The 23422-nt window shown below is 37.3% G+C and overlaps 1 protein-coding gene across 1 annotated transcript in view; it reads left to right on the forward strand.

The window, feature by feature from the left end:
- LOC149797873 (glutamate receptor 2-like) overlaps positions 1–23422 on the forward strand; it is a 179220-nt gene that overhangs the window by 103803 nt on the left and 51995 nt on the right. Inside the window, exon 5 of the mRNA XM_089960812.1 lies at positions 9491–9544. Within this exon, the coding sequence (XP_089816938.1) occupies positions 9491–9544 (54 nt within the window). The remainder of the gene's footprint in view (positions 1–9490; positions 9545–23422) is intronic.

Consider the following 23422-nt stretch of genomic DNA (forward strand, 5'->3'; position numbering starts at 1 on the left):
TTTTGAAAAAAAGTACAATAGGGATACAAAAGCAGGAATTCGAGCGGGGACCTAAAGCACAGAGGAGACGATTTACCATTTTAAAAAGGTACGGTTTTTCCACGTACACTGTTCAACACTCACAAATAGTACTACGTGTGACAAGGGCACTGTATCACGTGCAACTGTATGCAGCCATTCCACAATTATATTGAGGACTGACCAGGAAAAGGAGAGAGGCCATCGTTTTACATTGGTACAAGTAAAAAGAAAACACCTCCGTGATTATAGGTACAGATCGGTTTTGGAATGGTTTATACACATCTTTTCTATTATCTCTTACTGTCTTTACGCCTAAAACTTTCAAAGTATTTATCCAAACACCCATCAAACAACCTACCTAAGGTTGTGATCTTTAACGACCATATGTGCATCTATCTTTCAAGCACTGACTGTTTTTATCAAAGACTTTGCTACATAAATTGATAAAGCAGTGTCGTTTCTTACCGACCAGTCCTTGTCTTAGCTTCAAAAAATGTCAGAAATATTGTCTCATACATTCCTGTGGTTTTTTTTTTATCTCCAACGTTCGTCGTCCATCATTTTTTCTGTCTCGCCTGAGCTCTTCGTTTTTCTTTCGTGTTCAAGTTCAGTCACTTGCATTATTGCTGTGATACGACCAGATATTGCAATCAAAAAGATGAGATAGAAAAAATTGTAGAGACAAACGTTCTAGATAAATTTAACAAAGATCAATATTCAGTGAGATCAGGCTGTACAATCATACATTTTTAAGACTATAAATTCAAAAATCTGAGTACAAATTGTTACTTTCCCGCTAAAACTAATTGTTCTTTCCAATGTAATTTGAAGGCTGCACACTGCCTGATAGAAGATTTACATAAGCTATCACTTTTATAATGGTTTTGGTCAACTGTTCTACCTCAATCCAGAACAAATCTTGAGACTCTGCAATTAGTCTTGCAATCCAATTAGCCGCTACGCACACCTACGTGAAACAAAGTTAATTAGTTGCTTGAAAGTCAACGTTTCCATCAGTTGCTTCAGGTCGCAATTTATGCAATTTTGGCACAATAACCGTTCTTGGGCAGACGTTGACGGTCATTTTCAAAAATCTTACTTTTTGTGCCAAATGCATATATTTTCGGCAGATGTGACGATGCATTTCCTATAAAAGTTTAATTTCATTTCCTATATACACTGCAAAACAAAGAACAAACATTATATCCCAACGTAAACTAACGATCGCACCGTGGCTTAGACCGTGATTTCCGCAAACCAGTTTATATATATATATATATATATATATATATATATATATATATATATATATATATATATATATATATATATATGTGTGTGTGTGTGTGTGTGTGTGTGTGTGTGTGGTGCTAGATATGTACGTGGTCAGTAACGTTGATTTGATATGCCACAAAGTTGTTTGATATGCAAAGCCAACCAATGTGAATTAAGTCTTCACTAGAAAGCTATGTTTTCTGTTTTCGTGGTAAAAATATGAAGTACACATCACGTGACATATCTGCATAATCAAAATAACGGGACAAGAGTTGGAGGTCATCTACGTAAATGTCATGATTCGTCGACGACTTGTCAAATTCATTTTATTTTTCGGCGAGTGTGACTATACAGAGCGATTGATATTTCGCAGGTGATTTCTCAGGTGAAGATACTGTTTTAGTAGGCAAGATAAGGTTTAAACTAATTTACATTTTTGCATAGGCCTGCCTACTACGAGCTTTGTTTTAAATCGAATATAATATGCCGCAACGTTGGCAAATTAGTTTTTATTACACAAATTTGAATTCGCACCTTGTTTGAAAATATATGCACTCGCGCAATTTGTAGGACAAGGACTGAAGGTCATACCAGAATGTGCCATGTACGTTGCAGACACTTTCAAAGTTTAATCAACAATGGATATACTGTCTAGATGAAAAAAACACTTAATCCTAATGTAGTTAGTCGGTAACTTTCATTGCCTGTCGTATGAAATATAACACTTAACCTTTATGCAATTATTCAGTAGCCACCATTGCTCGCCCTTCGCAAATTAAGGATTATACCATCTAAATTTTTTATTATGTTGGTTCCTTCAACCTAAATAATAACTCACTAATCGGAAACAATATTAACAACATAGCTTTAAAAGAGGATGAGAACATTTGAAAAATTGAATTAATACTGTTTTGTTAATTATTTGCCTTCAGACGCTTCAAGTCGTGACTGGAGAAAGGTTTGCGAAATCACAATTTATATGACGGGGGTTCACAGAGGCTTTAAGTCTTAGCGGACAAGTCGTCATATTCGTATTATTTATTGATTTACCAAAAGCAACACTTATTTCTCGATGAAATGTTTATCCTTTACTCCCTGCAATCTTTGAGTTGGACAATATCTTTACATGCAAATAGAAAATCACATTGGATAATAATTGCCCTAGGTCAGTCCATTTGGGTTCCTCAATCCAGACAAAACTTTTGCACTCTATGCTCAGTAGTCCATAATCTTCATCGCCATCTACCTTTGAACGGGAAAAAACTTTTCGATTTATTTAATTAACAAAGTGTCTGTTGTACATAACAATACAAGATAAGCACTTCGTCAAACTAGATGGCATATATTACATCTTTATGTAGCTTACTAAGATTCATTTGTTATATATATATATATATATATATATATATATATATATATATATATATATATATATATATATATATATATATATATATAACCTGTATGATTATACTATTTGGTAGTATTTACAAAAATTATGGTAGCATTATCGAATGTCAGGCATTTTCCTGGGGGTAGCACTTTCCGTTCTTTTAAGTGTAGATTTGTAATCACACACACACACACACACACAGATATATATATATATATATATATATATATATATATATATATATATATATTATTTTTACTGGTACATCTGCCTTTGAGGCACAAAGCCTGGAATTTGATAACTTACATAGCAGAAATTTGTGGAACATGGGTTGTAGGTCATGTTAGCTACGGTAAATATGAACATCGCAATGTAGACGACAGATTTCTGTTTTTAAGAGAATGAGACCATACTTTATGGCTCATATGGATTATTGCTGTATTGCTTAGGTAAATGTTTGCGTATAGGCAACATCCCCCGACGCAAATTTAGGACCATATTATCAGGCGAATTGTACTGGTTCGAACATATTGAATTTCTTAAATCAGAATCTTACTACTCTTGCTGGGGCCCCGAGTGGCCGAGTGGTCTAAAGCGCTCTCCGTTACGGATCACTGCCATCTCACCTCTGTCTGCGTGGGTTCGAGTCTAGGATTCGGCCAATGCGGGTGTGTGAGAAAGCTTGCCAGTAGCTTCTCGTGGGTCGGTGGTTCTTCCCAGGGTTTTCCGGGTTCTTCCTCCACCATCAGTACTGGCCGCCATGCATAGCCTATCGTGTGCTGAAAAATGGCGTCAAACCCTACAGCAACAACAACAACTACTCTTGCTGATTTATTATATAATTAGCCTCTCCTGATGCCAAAGTGACAGATGTGTTTTCATTCGTAGCTTATTTAGACAGAAACATTTTCACTACTAGCTTATTTAGACGGTCGAGTTTTCACTTGTACTTTATTTCGATTTTCACCAGGAGATTAAATAGCTTTTATGTCGAGAATTGGAACGATTTACAATGTAACAACTGTTTAGAAACGACTCAGTGTTTGGGCACAAGTTTTTTTGTCAAGACAAAACACAATATTTATATTTATTATCGAAGTGAGATACTAAATTTGTTATGGTCTTAGATATTCATTCTTTATACTTTGCAGATTATGTTCCACATATGCTCACTTCTCTGAACTAGCTCGATCTCAGATTTGTTCTTCTAACCTGTGAAATTAATCTATGGTATGCTCGCTTGTTTCTTTCCCAGTTTGCCTCACACCATATAATAAGACAAACAACATGTCATAAATTTGACATATGCCTCATTTCAACAGTTCTTCGTTATCTGATTTTCAATGCCTGGAGTTCTAAAATGTTTGGAGACAACGTTTGAAAAGACCGAAAGTACTTTTTAAAATCGTTAATTTTTGTTGCAGATTGGAATACAGATTTAATATTTTGCCAAGATTGACATCATATCTCTTTGATGGCATTATCAACACAGATTTAGAATCACCCTGGATTGCAATTTTGCATTACGCAGCGAAGTTCGGACCCCAGACACAAACAGTGTTTTACCACTTTGCATTTGGTGATCTGACAGAAGTAAATTCAAGTCTGACCCCAGCCACAGACAATATTTTAGCACTCTCTGCATATGGTGATCTGATAAAATAAACGCGAATCTTACTAATTAATTTACTAGCCATAAGTCCCGTTTGTATTGGTAGTTTACTTTCAGATGCAAATCTCACCAATTAATTTATTGCCTATAATTTCCGTTTGTATTGGCAGTTTTCTGTCAGACAATCAAACCCTAGAGTTTTCATTTTAGTGAGTTGTTAGACAAGAATTGAAGGTTATGTTCTCAAAGATCAATGTGCTTCGCAGACTGGACAACATATTTCTTCTTTTCATTGCGTGCGATCATACTTTCTCCTTGAAATTCGATCATTATTCCTCAGACGTACGTCCTACTTCGCAAGTTCACCTCTGTCTACGTGGGTTCAAGTCTAGGATTCGGCTAACGTGGGTATGTGAGAAAGCTTGCCAGTAGCTTCTCGTGGGTGGGTGGTTCTTCCCGGGTTCTTCCTCCACCATTAATACTGGCCGCATGCATAGACTATCGTGTGCTGAAATTTTACGTTAAACCCCACAACAACAACAATCTAGGTCAGGACCTTGTGCCGAGAAATCTATAATGGAATAAACTTCACTAACCAACCAGTGCGGTATAATGCCTTTCAGGGACTGACTATATGTCTTGCTTTTACCTATATAGTATCATATTGTCATATACGCTTCGCATCGGGTTTTATTTAATATTGACACTGTACCCATATTTGAAGCAAGGGTTGATGGTATTTTCTGGCAAGTTCAATGTACCTCACAGAGGTGACACTATTTTTAAAATTAAATTTAATCAGTACTCACTATGCGGGTTTTCAAGTTAAAAAAATATCTCACTAATAGGGGACTAGGGCGAAACGGACACTTCTGAACCCCAGATTTAATCTCCGCACACTGCAATTTGTGACTACAATCAAATACGCTATACCTTCAACAATGTCACAAAAAGTTACGCTAAGTAGCCATATCTCTTATTGTTTTAGAATAATTTTTCAGGCGCTTCATGCTTGGTTTGATGAAAGATTGTAACGGTCGGAACTAGAACAAAGGTCAAATATATCGATCAGAAAGGTGAATTCATTTCGATAATTGGAAAGCAGTGTTTTGGCTTCATCAGACATTACTTTCTCCATGAAATATGACTTAACCCCTTTGCCGTAATCAAAAGTAAACATTTTAATGCCAAAGAAATAAAATTTCCCATAAGACACTTTGTTATTGGCTTAAAAACAATACAGTAAAGCGACTTCTCAAATCAGAAAGAATTTCGGTAATGTGCGACCAGTAATCCATTACTGAATTAGCAACAGCAACATTGATGTGGAAATAAACTTTTCATTAACTGACTATGTCTTTCCTGTGACAAGAGAGTACTGGCAAAGCCTTTATGTTACGAATTATTAAAGATTTGTACTGTTTAAAGTAATTTTCACAAAAAACAATAAAAGTCACGGCTATGCAACATATTTCTTTCTTCACTGAGTGTGACCAAATATTTTGATATTTAATGACAATATAATTAGTTCATTGTAGTTTTGATATGACTACACAAATTACGGATCACACGATTAGTCACTGCATACCGACTCGGACAAATTCTAAATCCAAACCAAGACGGAATTTCTGCACTGTGCGCTTTGCAATCCTTAATGAAATTAGTCGTGCCACCATACATATTGTCGTAAAGTTTTTCACTTGCTGACTGCGTTATGTGTTTTTATGTTTAAATTATCACAAGACCCTATCATAAACAGTTTGTTCCGTCGAAAGATTGAATGTCCTGAACGGAAATGAATACGTCGCAGAATAGACATACTTCTATATTTCACAGACATTCTATACGACTGTTAATACTTATTTTCTATATAATTAGTCTGCAGACTAAATTGTCTGTGCACACATATTAAGGGCCACAAGAGATGACAGTTTTCTACTAGGTCGGACGATTGAGTTTTGAAGCCATGAGATAGTATATAAACACTGTTCCCAAGGTGTTCAATAACCTAACGTTTTGCATCACCAACCAATGTGACCAAATTCCGGCTCGTTTATTGGCAATATATTTCTGTATTAATCAATTTTAATCAGATTCGTGAAGCTGGAATTTCTGCACGATTCACGTAGTAGCAGTTAGGGACCAGTTGAGTTCACACAAATTTTAATTTTCTCTAATTAAGACATTTTTTCTCTTTATAACTATTAATGTTGTGATTTGTTTGAATTAACGATTTTATTACTATGAAAAACGATGTCCACACAGGCTGATAATTGTATGTGACTCTTGAAGTAGCGCGAACTTATTTGGTCAAAGTTACCAGACGGAATCTGGACACTGTGCCTCGATAACACTGGACAACAAATTTTTACAAAAGTCATGTTACTGAAATAAAATTAGTCAATTCTTATCAATTTTTATGTGCTGAACACGAATATGACAGTCAAATTGCAAAATTGGCTCTAGTTTTTTTGTAATCTGCAAGAAATTAATGTTTACATAACGAAATGCATTCCAATAGTAAAAGGTCAACTGTAATAGCCTACCTATAAAAAATCAAGTCATTGACTACATCTTAGATTTCTTCGCCTGTCTCTTGTACAGCTGTTCGGGAGCATCTCTGAGGAGTGTCCAGCAGTAGTCAGCCAGCATTGTAGTGGACCATTTTCCCTGGTATCTTTGTTCCATTGTTGCGATATCTTGATGAAAACGTTCGCCGTGTTCATCACTAACAATACCACAGTTGCTAGGAAAGAAATCCAAATGGGAATGAAGGAAGTGAATCTTTAGAGACATATTGCAGCCAAGTTTCTTATACTTCATCAACATGTCTTCTACTAGTACCTTATAGTTTTCTGCCCTAACATTTCCGAGGAAGTTTGTAGAAACTAGGCGAAAAGCATTCCATGCTTGTTTCGCGTCACCTTCCAGCAAGTTGTTGAACCGGTCATCTTTGAAAAGCTCTCGAATCTGAGGACCCACAAAAACTCCCTCTTTAATCTTTGCTTCGCTGAGTCGAGGGAATTTTTCATGCAGGTATCGGAATGCTGGCAAAGTCCGGTCAATGGCTTTCACGAAGTTCTTCATCAAACCTAGTTTGATGTGAAGGGGTGGTAGCAAGATTTTCTGAGCCTCAACCAGAGCTGGGTGTTGGATATTCTTCTCTCCAATGGCTACATTCTGCCTGTGAGTCCATTCCTTCCTCATGTAGTGCATTTCCCTTGCTCGGCTATCCCACTCGCATAAGAAACACATGTATTTTGTATATCCTTGCTGCAGTCCCATTAAAAGGGCAACTACCTTCAAATCACCACAGAGGTGCCAGCTGTACTTGTTATACTCAATGGAATTCAGTAGCTGCCTTAAGTTATCGTATGTCTCTTTCATGTGGACAGCATACGCTACTGGAATAGATGGAAGAATGTTTCCATTGTGCAAAAGCACAGCCTTGAGACTCAGTTTCGAAGAGTCCACAAATAGTCTCCATTCTTGTGGGTCATGAGTGATTTTTAAAGCATTCATGAGGCCCTCAATATCGGAACAGAATATCAGATTACTTTCCTTTCTGAAGAAAGGCTCCAATTGCTGGTGGCGCTTTCGATATGCAGTAATTGTGACATCTTCTTCTAGAAGATTCCATTGTTGGAGTCTTGATCCTAGCAATTCTGCCTTGTTCTTTGATAAGTCCAAATCACGAATCAGGTCATTTAGTTCTTCCTGTGTTATTCTGTGTGGGGTTGATGATGCACCACAGTGAAAATCTGGATCACTGCATGCTGATGGACCAGGAGAAGAACAGGTCGACTCACCTTTGTCTTCGTCAGATGAATCAAGAGAATATTCTGCTGGAGGTTCTGGAATAGGAAGTCCCTCACCATGTGGAACTGGTCTCAATGCAGACGGAATGTTTGGGTAGACTATTCTCGACTTCTTTCGCTTCGTTATTCCGCCGGAAAGAGGAGGAACCAAGCAGAAGTAACAGTCATTTAGGTGGTTGCTTGGCTCTCTCCACACCATTGGGACTGCAAACGGCATTGATGACCTTTTGCAATTCAACCACTGTGAAAGCTGTGTTGTACATGTAGCACAGCATATATGCGGAGCCCAAGGCTTGTCTTGGTCACCAACCTTGCATCCGAAGTAAAGATGATATGCCTTCTTCACTTGAGAATTGATACTTTTCTTCTGGTTGGCAAATGTCACTTCCCCACAAATATAGCAAAAATTGTCCGCGGTATTAACACACTTTCGAGGCATTACTGTTCTTTATTGTACGTAAATGGATAAAATAATAAGTTTTATGTAACAGTAGCTTGAACTGTCTCGCACAACGTCTAAAATATTTTAAATGCTGAACCTATCTGATTGGGCTTTATATAGTACACTGCTTACGTCAGCTTCAGCAGCCGCCTGGCATTAGTATAATAGGCCTACACATGTATAGTACACTGCTGACGTCAACTTACTTCAGCAGCCGCATGGCATTAGTATTGCATTGCATCAGAAAATGATGCAATCAACTGTGGATCATGTGAGCATGATGGTATTATGCAATGTTACATCATTATTCCGGATGTTGCTGCAGTCCTACTGGAGAAATTTACACAGTGAAACATAGAAAATGAGGTATATGAATATCTTCAAAACGAGAGCCAATACAAATTTTTCACGGTTATATTCGTGTTCGGCACACCAAAATACTACAGATTAGGGCCTTTTCAAGTCAGTAATGATTTCACTGTTGACCAGTGTAATGTATAATCGAATTAGCTACACCACAAAGCAGCGTAATATAAAACTTATTTATCGTGTCTGGGTTCAATACAAAAGAATAAAAACGCAGAAATTAAATCCGTCATATGCATATGATCGCGAATACAGGGACAATACGCATGGAAAAATTCAGAGTGGGATAAATATTTCAATGCCCTGACATTTTGATGCTTGTAATCGTGCCACGGATACGTTAGAGACCTTCTTTGATTGAATCAAATAAAAACTATGGAAAGAACATCCCATTCAGTCAGTTCCTTGTTTTCCGCATATGAATTTTGCTATGATTTTGCAGTACAGCGATAGTTTCCTATACAATGATTTGCCAAGGATTTAGCTGAGCCCCGTGGATATGTTGAATAAAAGATATGCTTCAAAGAATAGCGCTTAGTTTAATGCAACTCATCTCTTTTCAGATCCGAGAGGTCGGTATGAATAAACATGGATACAACTATATCCTTGGATCGCTGGTAAGTTAAATAGCTCAACAGATACCGCTTATAACCTAAACTTTAGTTCGAATAAGAATACAAAATCAAAACATTCATTGTCCACTGTAATATTCTTTGTAAATAAATAATGAAATGTATTTGGGCAATTGTAACAAATGTCTGTAGGGGTTAACTTTGAATAGAGTACCAATAATTTGAAGGATTATTGAGTTCCGACGTAATCTGTAGTCTTTTGACGGAGCAATAACCCGACCAGCGAATATCTTTTGTTTAGCTTCGATTGTTACAGCAGAATGTCGATTATCTTAACTTTGTTTAGCTGTCCTAATGGTTTTAACAAAAATACAAGTACCTAAGTCTTCCAAACTTGCTTATTCGATATATCCCAGATACGTTCATCCAAACTTCCAATTATCCCAATGTTATTTTTATACATTTTTGCACCACACAACAATTGATGGGTGAAACAAGACCATATTACATTTGCATTTAATATTACAGCTTTGCAAGTTAAATGTGATGATAGACTTATCTTGTCGATCGTGTCTTTACTGTAATCTGGATGGAATTTCAATATTGTCAGAATCTTCGAATTTGATTCCTTTAAATGTTGTATCCTTGAGCCTTTAAATTTTTTAATGTTGTCGTAACGGTTCTGTGGTAGCAGTTTTGTAATAAGTTTCTCAGGAAACGTCGAATCTAATTAAAGATCAATTTAATAAAATTTAGCAAACATTCTCCTAAAGGAAGCCGTAACGGAAGCTAAATTCCCTAAGTGCGAAGTGAAGTGAGCGGTATTATGGTTTATGAGACAATTTTTTAAGGCATTACTTATTTGAGAGTTTTGAAAAACTGTTCTACAGCTCTGTATTGTTTAAATAATAAGTTCAAAGGGGCGGCGCGGGTGGTGGTGGTGATCGTGAGGCAAGGGTTTAGTTGGTAAGAACCAAAGCATTGTAATTCTTCCTGTATTTGTTAAACATCAATAAAAATGAGTTTAGCAGGTATTTTGCTGATTGAAGATCTTTTAAAAAAATCTTTGACAAGAGGAGAAATATATAATATTACGAATACACCAACTTCTAGTGTTTTAACAAATGCATGTAACTTTTTAGCATCTTATAAAAATGACGTATAAAACAATATGTTCTGTGTTAACGTACATGAATATAAAACATAATATCATTGAAAAATATATTAAAAGGTTATCTTTCTATCATAGTTTATTTATAAAATACCGTAAAACTGTTTATATACTATATACTCAAAAGCCGCACAATTTGTAATACACATTAAAATGCAAATTACTAAATAAATATATACACACACACACACACGGACAAACAACAATGCAAAATTGGCACGAAACCAGCCCACAGATTCCATTTTCAAAGGCACAAAGCCACAAAGAACAATTACACAAACGAAAACAACAAAACCCGCAAAAGCCCACAAAAACGCAAGTAGTATAAAAAGTCGGCGTTGTGTTTGGTGTAAATAATTACAATTAATTACAAAATAAAGGTTTAACAAAGTTGACTGTTGTTACTTTTAATGCTAGCAAAGCATTATGCTGTCTATATAATTTTACATCCCGGATGTAATATTTTATCCTGAATCTAATGTAACGCTAGGATGGCGTTGTTAAAAATTTTACGAATTTATGTTCTAGAGCAAAATTACATAAATGAGTTTGTAATATTTAATAGTTTACTAAACGCTTTTTAATAAATTTACAAATGTGTTTTTTGACATTTTTACATAAAAATGATAGAGAAGACCATGAGTTTGAGAAAGCGACTTAATGGTAGGAAAATGTGGTTTTGGTTGCCTGTAAGTTCTTTGTTACCTACGCACCGACAAATGCCCGTTTGGATTATTCCTGATTTAAGCCGATGGGTTTGAGTATACGCAGCTGGCGAATTCGATAGGCTTCTTTGGATTTCCTAATTTTTGTGCTTCATTTTGAGTTATGGGTAATCCCAGTCAGGATTATATCACTGAAAGTATGGAATAAAGAGATATGTTCCACCACTGGGCTCCAATCCACTTTAATAGTTTGCCAGTCTGATCTGTGGAGATTAGTTTTAATATTTAATTTCTACATTTCTCCAATATATTGGGAGCTGCATGGTGTTTATCACAGTTTCAGTGTTGCATGTTATAGTATGGTTGCGAACATTAAGATTTTCACCCCTGGCTGTGTTGAAAAATGTGTTTTTTCTTCCTTCATGTGTTGGCACGTTTTACATCGTTTGTTTCCACAAGGCTTCGATTTCCCGTCTATTCGTTGATTTGGGAGTGGCTTTACATTTGTCCTGATTAGCATGTATATTAAATTTTGAGGTCCGCGAAATAATACTACTGGTTTGTGTAAAAAGATCAATCTAAGCGGTTTTCACAATTCAATGATTGACTAATGTTTGTGAATGATGCGACCTACTTGTGGGTTCTCTGGTTGGAACGTGAGGATGAAATATGCTTGTTTCACGTTTCGTTTTCCCCTGAGCTTTGGAAGGTCAGCACGGTTTGTTTGTTTGGCTTTATGTATCATTTCCTCTATTATATATTTTTTGTAGCCAGACTCTCTCAGATGTTGGGTTAGTTGTCTACACCCCTTATTGAAAGTTGTCTCATCAGAGCAAATTATCCTTATCTTACGTGCTTGACTGTAAGGGATGTTACTGGTGCAGTGCCTTGGGTGGCAACTGATGAAAGAAAGTACTGATGTTTGTCAGTCAGTTTGCAATGAACCTGTATGAAGTATGTTATGGACAATTTTAATTTTTATATCCAAAAACATATGGCCTGTGTTCAAATCGTCGGCAGTGAATTTGAGCGGATGATGGAAAGTATTGATCTGCTTTTGTGAATTCGTCTAGCTTTTATATCCCGACGTTCCATTTCATTTCCACGTTGTCAATGAAAACTTCCCACTGGTATGGCTTATAGTTCACAGAGTCGAAAAGTTGGCTTTATAACCGGCTTGTTAATATATTTGCAGAAAAGGGGCTACATATTTATCCCCATGGATGTTGTGTTTACATGGAGGTGATTCTTGTCATTCAACTCAAAGTTGTTGAGTCTAAGAACCAGTTTCAGGAGTTTGACGAGGAATTCCTTGGGTGGCGTCTTCACAGTCTTGTTTCTTAGGATTCTGTACATGCATGTATTCCCTCAACTAGCGTAATGTTTTCATAGAGAGCTGTTACGCCTAGTGTAACAAAAATTGTGTCAGGTGGTAACGTTTCACGGGCTTTATTGTTACTAGGTGTCCGCTGTGTCTTAAAGGGGTCAAGGTAGTGTATGGATGCGGGGCTTCATATAATAGTCTATGTATTACGAAAATTTATTCCGTTGGGTGACCGTGGGCCCAACAGGGTTTCCTGGTTTGGGCATTTTGGGTGGCAGATTGAACATCATCGCTCTTGGGTGCTCGGGGGGAAGATATTCCGTGTTTTCTGGTTTATATGTCCCTCTGAACATTTCATTCATGACATTCCGAAGGCGCACGGGATGGTTTTGCATCAGTTTTGCACGGTTGTTTGTCAGTTTTTCTGTCATATCGATTATTTCCCTTGCCAACCCGTTTTTTTTTAATCCGGTGCCGTAGAAGAAAGAGACTGCAATTTGCAGTGTAATATATATATATATATATATATATATATATATATATATATATATATATATATATATATATATATATATAATGAAATATTGAAATAATATCTCCACAGCTCCGTTATCACTTTCAGAGCTATATTCTCTCCATTAAGTAATTATATCGTCTTTTATGTATATATTTCAAATCGTTATTTCCATAGTTAGGCAGATTTGTTTTCTTATTCTTCTGCTTCTTTTCGTCTTTAATCTCTCTCCATGAGGAAGAACAGATCTTACAAAAATGTGTCAAAATTATAGATGTTTCAAAAGACTCTTAAAAACGAACACCAATACAGCAAAATGTATCGGTTAACTATTACCTTTTTAAATCAGTTTTCCACTTGAATCCTGCCAATTATTTGTGACTGAATTTATATGGAGTGTTACCATTCGATACTCTGTTGCACACACATTACTGTATGCCTTTAACACTCCATGACAAACGGACACAATTTTAGTAACAACGCTTGGTTAAATATATTATCGACAATTGTTTAAGCAGTGATTCTAACTCTCAACACGATCATAATCATGTTTTAAAACGAATGATATCAGGCATTGGTGGGTGCTGATTGAAAAACAAAATTAAGTGACAATCAAAATTTGTGTGCAAAATCTGCTACCGTACGAGACTGCAAGCTAACAAAGCCAACAATTTAGGTTTAAATGCAGACAAGAACCTCAATCCATACGAATGAACCAAAGTCAATAAAATCCTTTTTTACAGCTTAATCTCCGAAATCTGTCATATGCCATTTTCCTCTGTAATGTTTCTATAAAATCTCTACCCATACAATGTTAACTGCAACAATCCGCGCAAGAAATATATTCATGTAAATTTAAATCTTGTGAAATGCGTTCGAGAGCAGCCATTAATTTGAAAGACTATACAGACTGGAGAATCATTTGTACTAGCTAAATTTGTAAAACTTCGCTGTACTTAAGTAATTGTAAATTTCAGAACTTCTTTTTTTTATTGAAGTTGTAATGAAACCGTTAATCGCATTGGCGCAGAATAGGAAGGAAACACCATTAAAAAATCAACGGTTTGTGCCTTTAAAAACATATCCAATCAAGAAAATCTACTTTTTGGAAGGTAGTTATAAGTCTCTATGGTCCTAAACTAAGTAACAGAAAAGAGCGAAAACCAACACGTTTTGTTAAAATTACCAGATAATGTATTTCCTTCGATTACCAAATGAAAATTTTAAAAAAAACTTACAATGGATTAAGTCACAAATAGTCCTTGAAAGTTCATATAATAAGTCCAAATGTATAGATTATTCCAAATAATTACATAGGTGTCCGGAATGAATTCTAATTTTGAATGTGCTGATATACCAATAGTGGAATAGTGGTGATGTGCTAGCCGTCATGATATTTCACATTAATATAACCTAAATCGCATATAAACGATATCACAATAGTAGTTAATAGGGGCACCCTAGGGACAATGGGAATTACCATTACAGACACTCCTGGGCAACTCTGGGGACCATGTAAATTTCACATGGAGAAAAATCGTGGGCAACTCTAGGGACAAGGGGAACTAGCATTACATGGGAATAGAGTTTGGGTCTGTCTAGGGACAAGGGGAATTGAACATGGGGAATAGAGTTTGGGCTTGTCTAGGGACAATGGGAATTTAACATGGGAATAGAGTTTGGGTCTGTCTAGGGACAATGGAATTTAACATGGGGAATAGAGTTTGGGTTTGTCTAGGGACAAGGGGAATTGAACAGGGGAATAGATCGTGGGACTGTCTAGGGACAATGGGAAACTGAAGATGGGGAATAGATCGTGGGACTGTCTAGGGACAATGGGAAATTTAACATTACGGAAACCCCTGGGGGGATATTGCCTCAAGAGAATTTAACATATGGAAATTGAACATGGTGGGTCTGAATAGCGTCAAGGGGAATTGAACATGGTGGGACTGTCTAGGGACAATGATGGTAGAGGGTCAAATACAACAGAGACAGAGACATACATACACTAGTACAAGCCTGAGATTTATATATAAAGCATTACAAAGACCTGAAATCTTGCTGGGGTGTTCAAAAATTTGCATAATTGTAATGATGCTATAAATAGCTATAATCAAGGAAATGCTCAACGACAAAATGGATGTGACTAAAAGTAACGCTAAAATGACGAAATTGTCCCAGAATTTAAAGGAAAATAAACATATCCCCGAAAATTAAGTTACAATGGTTTAGACTAAAATGGATAAAATTAGTAACTACTTACAATATCAACTTCTGTGACGATCGTGGATAAATACCTATGTATCTATAATCAGCTGAAATTCCTATGAAATCCCACTATCTATTTATAGCTCCAACTTGTGGGTTATTCCTTTGGAAAATCCCACTATCTTTTTATAGCCTCAGCTTGAGTGACGTTCCTGTTTATGAATTCTAGTATATATGCATAGCTACAAAATGTGGAAATCCCCAAGTTCATATTTATAGTCTCAAAATTTCCAGCGTCAGTGACGTCACTGTACTGAACACTAGGGGATAAATGGCAACAGTGTTGCAAGTGGCTGACCTAAATACGCGCTACTGTAGGTAGGTAGGTAGAGTGTATCTGATAGGGATAAAGTGAGTTTTATAGGGACAAACAGAGACCAATACACACACACACACACACAGACAGACACACACACACCCAAACACACACACACACACACAGGGAAGAGAAAAAAAACAAAATCCAAATATACTATCAACACAGAAGGGAGATAATACAAACCCCAAATAAACTATCCACACAAACGTACGCGAACGCATACAAACCCCAAATATACTATCCATACAAACGTACGCGAAGGCATACAAACCCTAAATATACTATCCACACTCGGGACGAAGAAGAAAAAAACAACCAAATATACGATCTACACAACGTACGCTAACACACACACACACACACACACACACACACACACACACACACACACCACAGAGGGAAGAAGAAAACCATTATACACTATCCACACGGAGTGAAGAAATAACCCTTTATATATATGCTATCAACAGAGAGTGAAGAAAATAACCCATTATATTCCATCAACACAGAGTGAAGAAGAAAAAAGTTTTTTGAAAGCACCTAAGCCCTCACCTGCAATGACCAACTCTGCCAAACACCTACACCCCACCCCACCCCACTCCCAACACTACAAAACCCATTTAACCCGTTATTTTATGGCATCAGTGTGTGCTTTAGGAAACATCAAGACACAAAATGATGGATGAATAGACTGACTATTGTTTACGGACTTGCATGCCTAAAGAGCGTGCGTGAAGGAAAACATCCTTCCATTTCAATTCTAACTAAAACATGATCCAGAGGGATAGAGAGGTGAAAGAGCACAATTTCATAAAGTGTGAGTAAAAACAAAACACGCCATCCTTATTATACAATGTCAAGACCAAGAGACACTTACGTTTTCTTTCTGGTCTATTCTCTTTTAGAAGGTAGTATGAAATTTCACATCAGGGCCAACGCATCGGCTCACATTGTCAATTTTTTCCATTTCCATGTCTTTACTGGCACAAGTTCTTCATCATCTTCAATTTCTTCTTCTTCTTCTGAATCCCTCTTCTCTGTTTCGTCTTGTTTCTGTTTCTTCTCTTTTCTCGTAGGGCACTCTGAATTCCAGTGTCCTTTCTCCTGACAACGATATTAGGTATCTTGACTTTTGTCTCTCTTTCTTAGACGAAGCAGGTATTTTGGAGACAAATACCCATTTACCTTTGCAGATATAGCAAACTTCATTAGCACACACTTTCGTATGACTCTCATCAAATCAACGACCAAAAGAGTAAGTTTTGTTGCCACTTTCGCCTGTGAATTATGCTTTCGTATGACTTTTAGCAAATATTTGACCAGCAGGTCGATCTGTGCTGACTCTTCCATCTTCTTGATCGTTTGAGAGTGGAATGAATACTCTGACGCTAAGACACTCTCCTTATATACAGGGACCTGCTGCGTATGCAACCTAGTCAAATGTAATTTTGCAATAAGATGAAACGATTTCATTGAGGAAGTAAAAGGCAATGATGTACCGTATCGCCTCACACAAAACCTGAAGTGTTAGCTCAGATCCGTGTCAGCGATTTCGAAGACGACATAACTGAGCTTTCATCAATGCTCTCCATTTATGCCACAAAACCACGAGTCCTGATTCACGCCAAAAGAAATTTCGTTCGGTCCATAAAAAATAGTGTCACATCTGAGAAACGCAAAAACGAACTTCCAGAAAACTGAGAACGACGGCTTACACCTACAACGTGAAATGTATGAGTTCAAGTAGTGCGTAAAACTTAGTCAAATTAAATTTTTATAGTCAAGACGAAACGATCTCTTTTCGAAGAAGAAAGCAGACACCAAGCGACAATGGCGATCCGTGTCACACAACACTTTTCAAAATGTATATGATCAGAGGTTTGTTCTAGCGATCTGCACGGTTAAATTAAATGTTGATGTATTTTGTAATAAGACGGACACAGTTTCCATGGGATCGCCCATGGAACCATTGTTCGTGCATTAGTTTAATTTTTTAAAATATTTTTTTTATATAAATCGCCTATAGGATAGACCCAGTAAAGCATGGCCATTCTCGTCACTGTGTGAATAGCTACTCAAGTCAATTCGAAGTGAACGCGGTAAGAAAATAAGTATAGCCAATGAAATGGATTACAACGGGTGATGCTTTGTTTTGTTCTAGGACTGTGTGGCATAATAATCCCTATGTTCTTGCGTTGTTACCATTACAGTGCAGACAGACTGAAATGTGAACTTACAAGCCCTCTTTGTGTGTGTTGTACCATTTCTTCTTACCACATCAAAATACTGAGCGTCACAGTATTGGTTCGCGTTTTCAAGCTGACCATTTTTTTTTTATATCTCACTTAAACATTTTAACATAAACGCTCACACTCACATCGGTAGAGTCAGAACAGACGTGTTACAGTATTAAGGGGCATGTTATCTTTTTTTTTTTTTTTTTTTTTTTTTTTTAAACTAATGAATTTGGGGTTTGTATGAAGTAAAGAACCGAAAGTACAGTGAAACTCAAGGATGATGACCCAATCTGTCTGTCTATTGATGCGTGTATTTACTTAAGAAGAAATATGACCTCTAAAACACAAAGAGATACGGCAAGCATGATTAGAATGAACATAACGATGTTTTCCTTCACGCCCGTGTAATTTAGAGTTTCAATCCTCTTTGAAGACAAACTTGGTCTCCTTTTGTAGGGCTTGAAATAATAAAAAACCTGAAAAAAATCTTAAGCACTTTGCTATAGATAATTTCATCAACAGACTAAACAACATAAATACCGTTACAACACTAGAAAGCCTTAAATCTTCTATCAAAAAGAAATGCATCAAAAAATTAAAGATTAACGATTACTAACCAATGAAACCGAATTTAACAAAGGCAGTGACATGTGAAGAAATGTCTCTCACTTTGGAAAGGTAGGCGAATGTACTCTGTCATGCACCATCAACTTGAAAAAAAATTATAAACAGAGAGAAACCTGAATTCAAAATTCAGTTGTTTTTTTCTTCAAAATTGTTTCGTTTCTTTTTTCTTTTTTTGGAACAAATCTAAGCACTAATATAGAGTGGAAAAGGGAAAATGCACATACAAGCTTTGATATTTCTGAAAAAATGAGGGGGTATTCCTAACGTTCATAACGACCTATGGACTTGGACTTGTCTGTGACTTATCCACAAAACAAGATGTACATATTTCTGGTCAAGCTGCAAGTGTGTGCGTGTTTTTGAAAATGGTAAAAATGGGATATACAATTTTCTCGTGACACTTATAAAGTGAAGAGTCTGTGCAAGTGTCAAAAGCCAAAGTCATATAAGTTTTGTATTTTGTACGGCTTGTAAAGATTTCCACTTTAGAAAATGTGAAGTATCACAAGTTATTATCACAAACAGAAGTGGAACATAGGGGCTTGCAAGAAAGAAAATAACCCAGACAGTTGGTGTCATCAAGAGTGCTAGAGACGGTACCCGAACTTGCTTGCTTGCTTACTTGAATTAAAGTGATTTTCGCTCTAATGGAGCATATATCACTGGTTTAATAACGCACCGCGTGATTTTTAATTACTCCTGGGGAAGGAAAGAGAGCCTCATCTCCCAGGCTTTTATGTACTCACAGACTACTTTTAAATTTAGCCACTCAGGTGTAGGACTAACTAGTCCTTAACAACCTGACTGAAAGGCTTTAAACATGAGTGGGAATAGTCTCACCACACACTCATTTTTCTGTCCGAGCGTGGTAAAGGAGGAAAAAGGTGCTCAAAAAGACAGCCATGGGTGTTAAGTACTCAACAAAACGCTAGCCCGTACTTATTTCAAATCAAGTCGTGTCACCAAAAAAGACGACGTGTACGACATCAAAGACATTGTCAAACGCAGAAACCGTAAAGTGGTCAAACGACGTGTCAAAGAAGTCAAAGTACGGTGGAAAGGATATCCACCCAGTTTTCATTCTTGCATCGACGCTTCGCACTATGAAAAGAAGTGACCATCATGCCCTTTCACACAGATTCAGCTACTGCGATCACTCCTTCACCCAATTCTTTTCTGCAAGATTTACAAACACAACCCTTGTGGGTGTGGTATGGAAAACGTGTGCCTAAAACGCAAATCGTCTTTTTCTGCCAAACCTTTGTGGTGTATTGTGTCATCGGCGCAGCCATTGCCAATTTGAGTTTGCAACAAGGAGACAAACACTTGTGGACCATTTTATTGAGCAGTTGCATCGGTTACCTGCTTCCCAATCCCTCCCTGAAATTCTCTTCGAACGGGAACCACGGGAACCTTGTGTCCAGTGCCAGTGCCAGTCACCACTCCAATAACAACAACAACAACCCCATTTTGGACGGAGACACTCCTCTAACTTCCAGTATCGCCTCGGAGAGCCAGAAAACTCTGGAATTATAAGCAATAACAACCAATTTTACTTAACCTTACCCAGTGACAGTTCCATGGAGGTGTTTCCCAAGAACACGTTGTGCTGTTACACGGTCAAATTACCTCAGACCATCCAGTTAGATCACGAAGCCCATTGGGAAGTGGCTTTAGTGGAAATCATTCACCCAACACAAATCAAAAACATCACCGAAAAGCAAAACACTTTCGAGGTGGAAATCCTGAATGCCCAATTGGAGGAAGAAATCAACAAAATCGGGTTTTTAGGGGACACAAGACCAGCCAGCAATCCAGCCTTCATTATCTACACCTTGAAAATTCCTTCAGGTTATTATTTTAGTGGTGAACATTTGGTGGATACTATTGCGGACAGGTTCAACTTAGCCTTTGGCAAAGCACTGAACAGAGCCAAAAAAAGTGTGAAGATTGAGTACCATAAAGTGGCTCATCGTCTCGTGATCAAATTTCAAGATACGGACACATTGTCCCTCAGGTTCAATGGTAGTTTGTTTGAAATTTTGGGTAGACATGCAGAAATGGTCGCAAACAATATGAGCCCCAAGATCAAAAGTAATATGGATTTTTACAGAGCTTTTGGAAACCCGGTAGAACTGAACCAAGGACTTAATTTGATCTTTGTGTATTCCGATGTGGTGGAGTACAACGTGGTGGGACACACCTCTGTGCCGTTACTGCCTGTCATTCCTTTCAATGTGGATAGTACCACAAACAATGACCAGGAAGGTGCAAACACCTATCACGTACACCGTGAATTTGTACATCCTCACTATTTGCCCGTCAGTAAGTCGTATTTAGACACTGTCAACATTGCTATAAAAGGAGATCTGGGACAAAATATTCCATTCACCAAAGGGAAAGTTACAGTGAAACTCCATTTTCGAAAACGGTTCTCTAACGAATTGTAAGTCAAGACAGCGACGAGGGACATTTTCTCCCTATAAAATCCGGCCAGATGCGTGTGGAATTTCAGTTTGCAGAAAATCTACGCGCAGATAATACGGTGAACGTCATCCTGTATGCTGAATTGGACAATACGATATAAACCAACAGTTTGAGAGATGTCATTCTAGACTATTATAAGTCATGGAAGACTTTTATCAATGTTTGTATAGTAGGGATTCTTTGGACATGGAATGTGAAGATCCTGAGGAAGGAGAACCCCAAGACAAAGACGAAGAAGTCATCATGATCAAGTCTAGATGGTCAGAACAAGAAGCACATTTAGTTTCCTGTTATGCTATAGTCTTGACAGAAAAAAAATTAAGGAATTGATCAAGAAAGATTGCTATGGATGTCATAACGATCATCCCAGTCAAATTCAACACGATAAATGCCTGATGCTGAGTCAAGAAGAAAAATTGACGAATATCTGGACGAAGCTTGGAGTCTCATATCGGACGAAGACGTGTTACATCAGTGGTATAAAGACTTGCGTGAACATTTTTGTCCACCATTAACCACTCAAGAGATCGATCGTATCGAAGCTCTCCAGAATCAGAGTGAGGAGACGAAACGAAGAAACGGTTATTTGTCAGACATTTTCAAGCAAAAAGTCAGGATCGAATTGATGACTTATTATTACCTGTGAAGAAGAAGAAGAAAAAACGCACAAAACAATGGATACCTGGGAACTTTATTACCTTTTGAACCACAGTTCGTATACGGCTTCTTGGAATCCTGTCGTCTGTGCTAAAGATGAACTCCCTCATCGCAAACCTCAAGACCATCAAGCTTATGTCATCAACACGGACGACAGTCATCTCCCAGGAACCCACTGGGTAGCCGTCTACTTTCCTCAAGAAGGATGTGTGGAATATTTTGATTCGTACGGATTGCCCCCTTTGGAAGACGATATTATTGACTTTATGAGAAGAAATACTCAAACCACCCGATTCAATAATGTGAAATTACAAGGCACAGATTCCTTGGTGTGTGGACAATATTGTGTGTATTTTCTGCATCGTCGTAGCCTGGGCTATTCCTTAGAACATTTAGTGACTCATTTTGATCCTCGTTCTTCTTCTAGAAACGATGTGAAAGTAGATCGATGGTTTTGTGACCATTATGCTTATCTTTTGTCTCAAGCTAGGAAACGTAGTGTCCATCAATGGCCTAATGATTTCCAACAGTGGAAATTACAATTTCATTCACAACGTTGTCAGCCCTGTTTAAAGTAGACTGTCAATTGAAAAAAATGTTTGTCATTTTTTAAAAAAATGTTTGATGTTATAGTGTTGGATTATTGTTAAAAAAAATGTTAGAGTTGTTTGTTAGTATGAATAAAAAAAATGTTGTGTTTTGAAGAAAAAAAATGCCTTTGTGGTTTGTTTGGCTATAGGAATCTTGATTCATGCTCTTTGACTTCTCTCTATCCCTCCCATAACACTATTTGAACGTTCCGGCTCGAAAACCGTGTAGTAATGTTTTCCTTCACGTCCGCGCTTTGACCATAAAAACGGGGCAGTCTCCAGTCTGCCCATCCATTGTTAACTCATCTTCCTACGAAGATGTGCTCAAGATTAGCCAAGTTGAACGAAGCCTATGTGAATTTGCATAGGGTCATGACAAGTCTGATACCGAGACCTGAAGAGATAGACAATATCATAATGTTGAAAGTCACTGAAGACCTGAAAGAAGAGCTCTTCAAGGAGGAATTCAAGAAGGAGAAAGAAGAATGGATGGAGAAGTACAGACTTTATAAACAGCAGAGAGAGCAGCAACAGCAGCATGAACCTGACAGAGGCTTTGTCAACAGTTGTATCGACACCAAAGAGTTCTTCTTCTCTTTTCCGAAGAAGCAGACCTTATCCTGTGAGAAAGCCTGTCGTCAGAGGAGGCCGCCATCTTATAACCTAAGCGATCGCCATAGCTTCAAGTTCCAAAAAAAATTTCAGGGCTACCCCATACTCCCGAAAAGAAATAACATTCCATTGCCTATGATATGTTAGTCAGTTAGAAGAAAAAATACAGAAGTGAGTCTATCATCACATGATTTCTTTATCTTGGTTAGAAAGTGCGACTCTAAGTCCTTCGTTTCCGTCGCTTATCAAAATTTTAAAAATAGTAATGTTCTGTAAAAAAGTGAATGAGTGTTTCTTTAGGTTTGTGCGGTTTTTTTTTGTTGGTGATAATATGGATAATGTAAGTTCGGGTACAACGAAATCAAAAGAATTAGGCCCAGAACTCGGTGTGGAGGGAAGAAATATACGCAACAGTAGCGGGAGCAAGAAATGCAGACCTAGCCAGTTAG

Source organism: Sinohyriopsis cumingii, chromosome 6 (assembly GCF_028554795.1).
Source record: "Sinohyriopsis cumingii isolate HCF-2022 chromosome 6, ASM2855479v2, whole genome shotgun sequence".
NCBI classification, from domain to species: Eukaryota; Metazoa; Mollusca; class Bivalvia; order Unionida; family Unionidae; genus Sinohyriopsis; species Sinohyriopsis cumingii.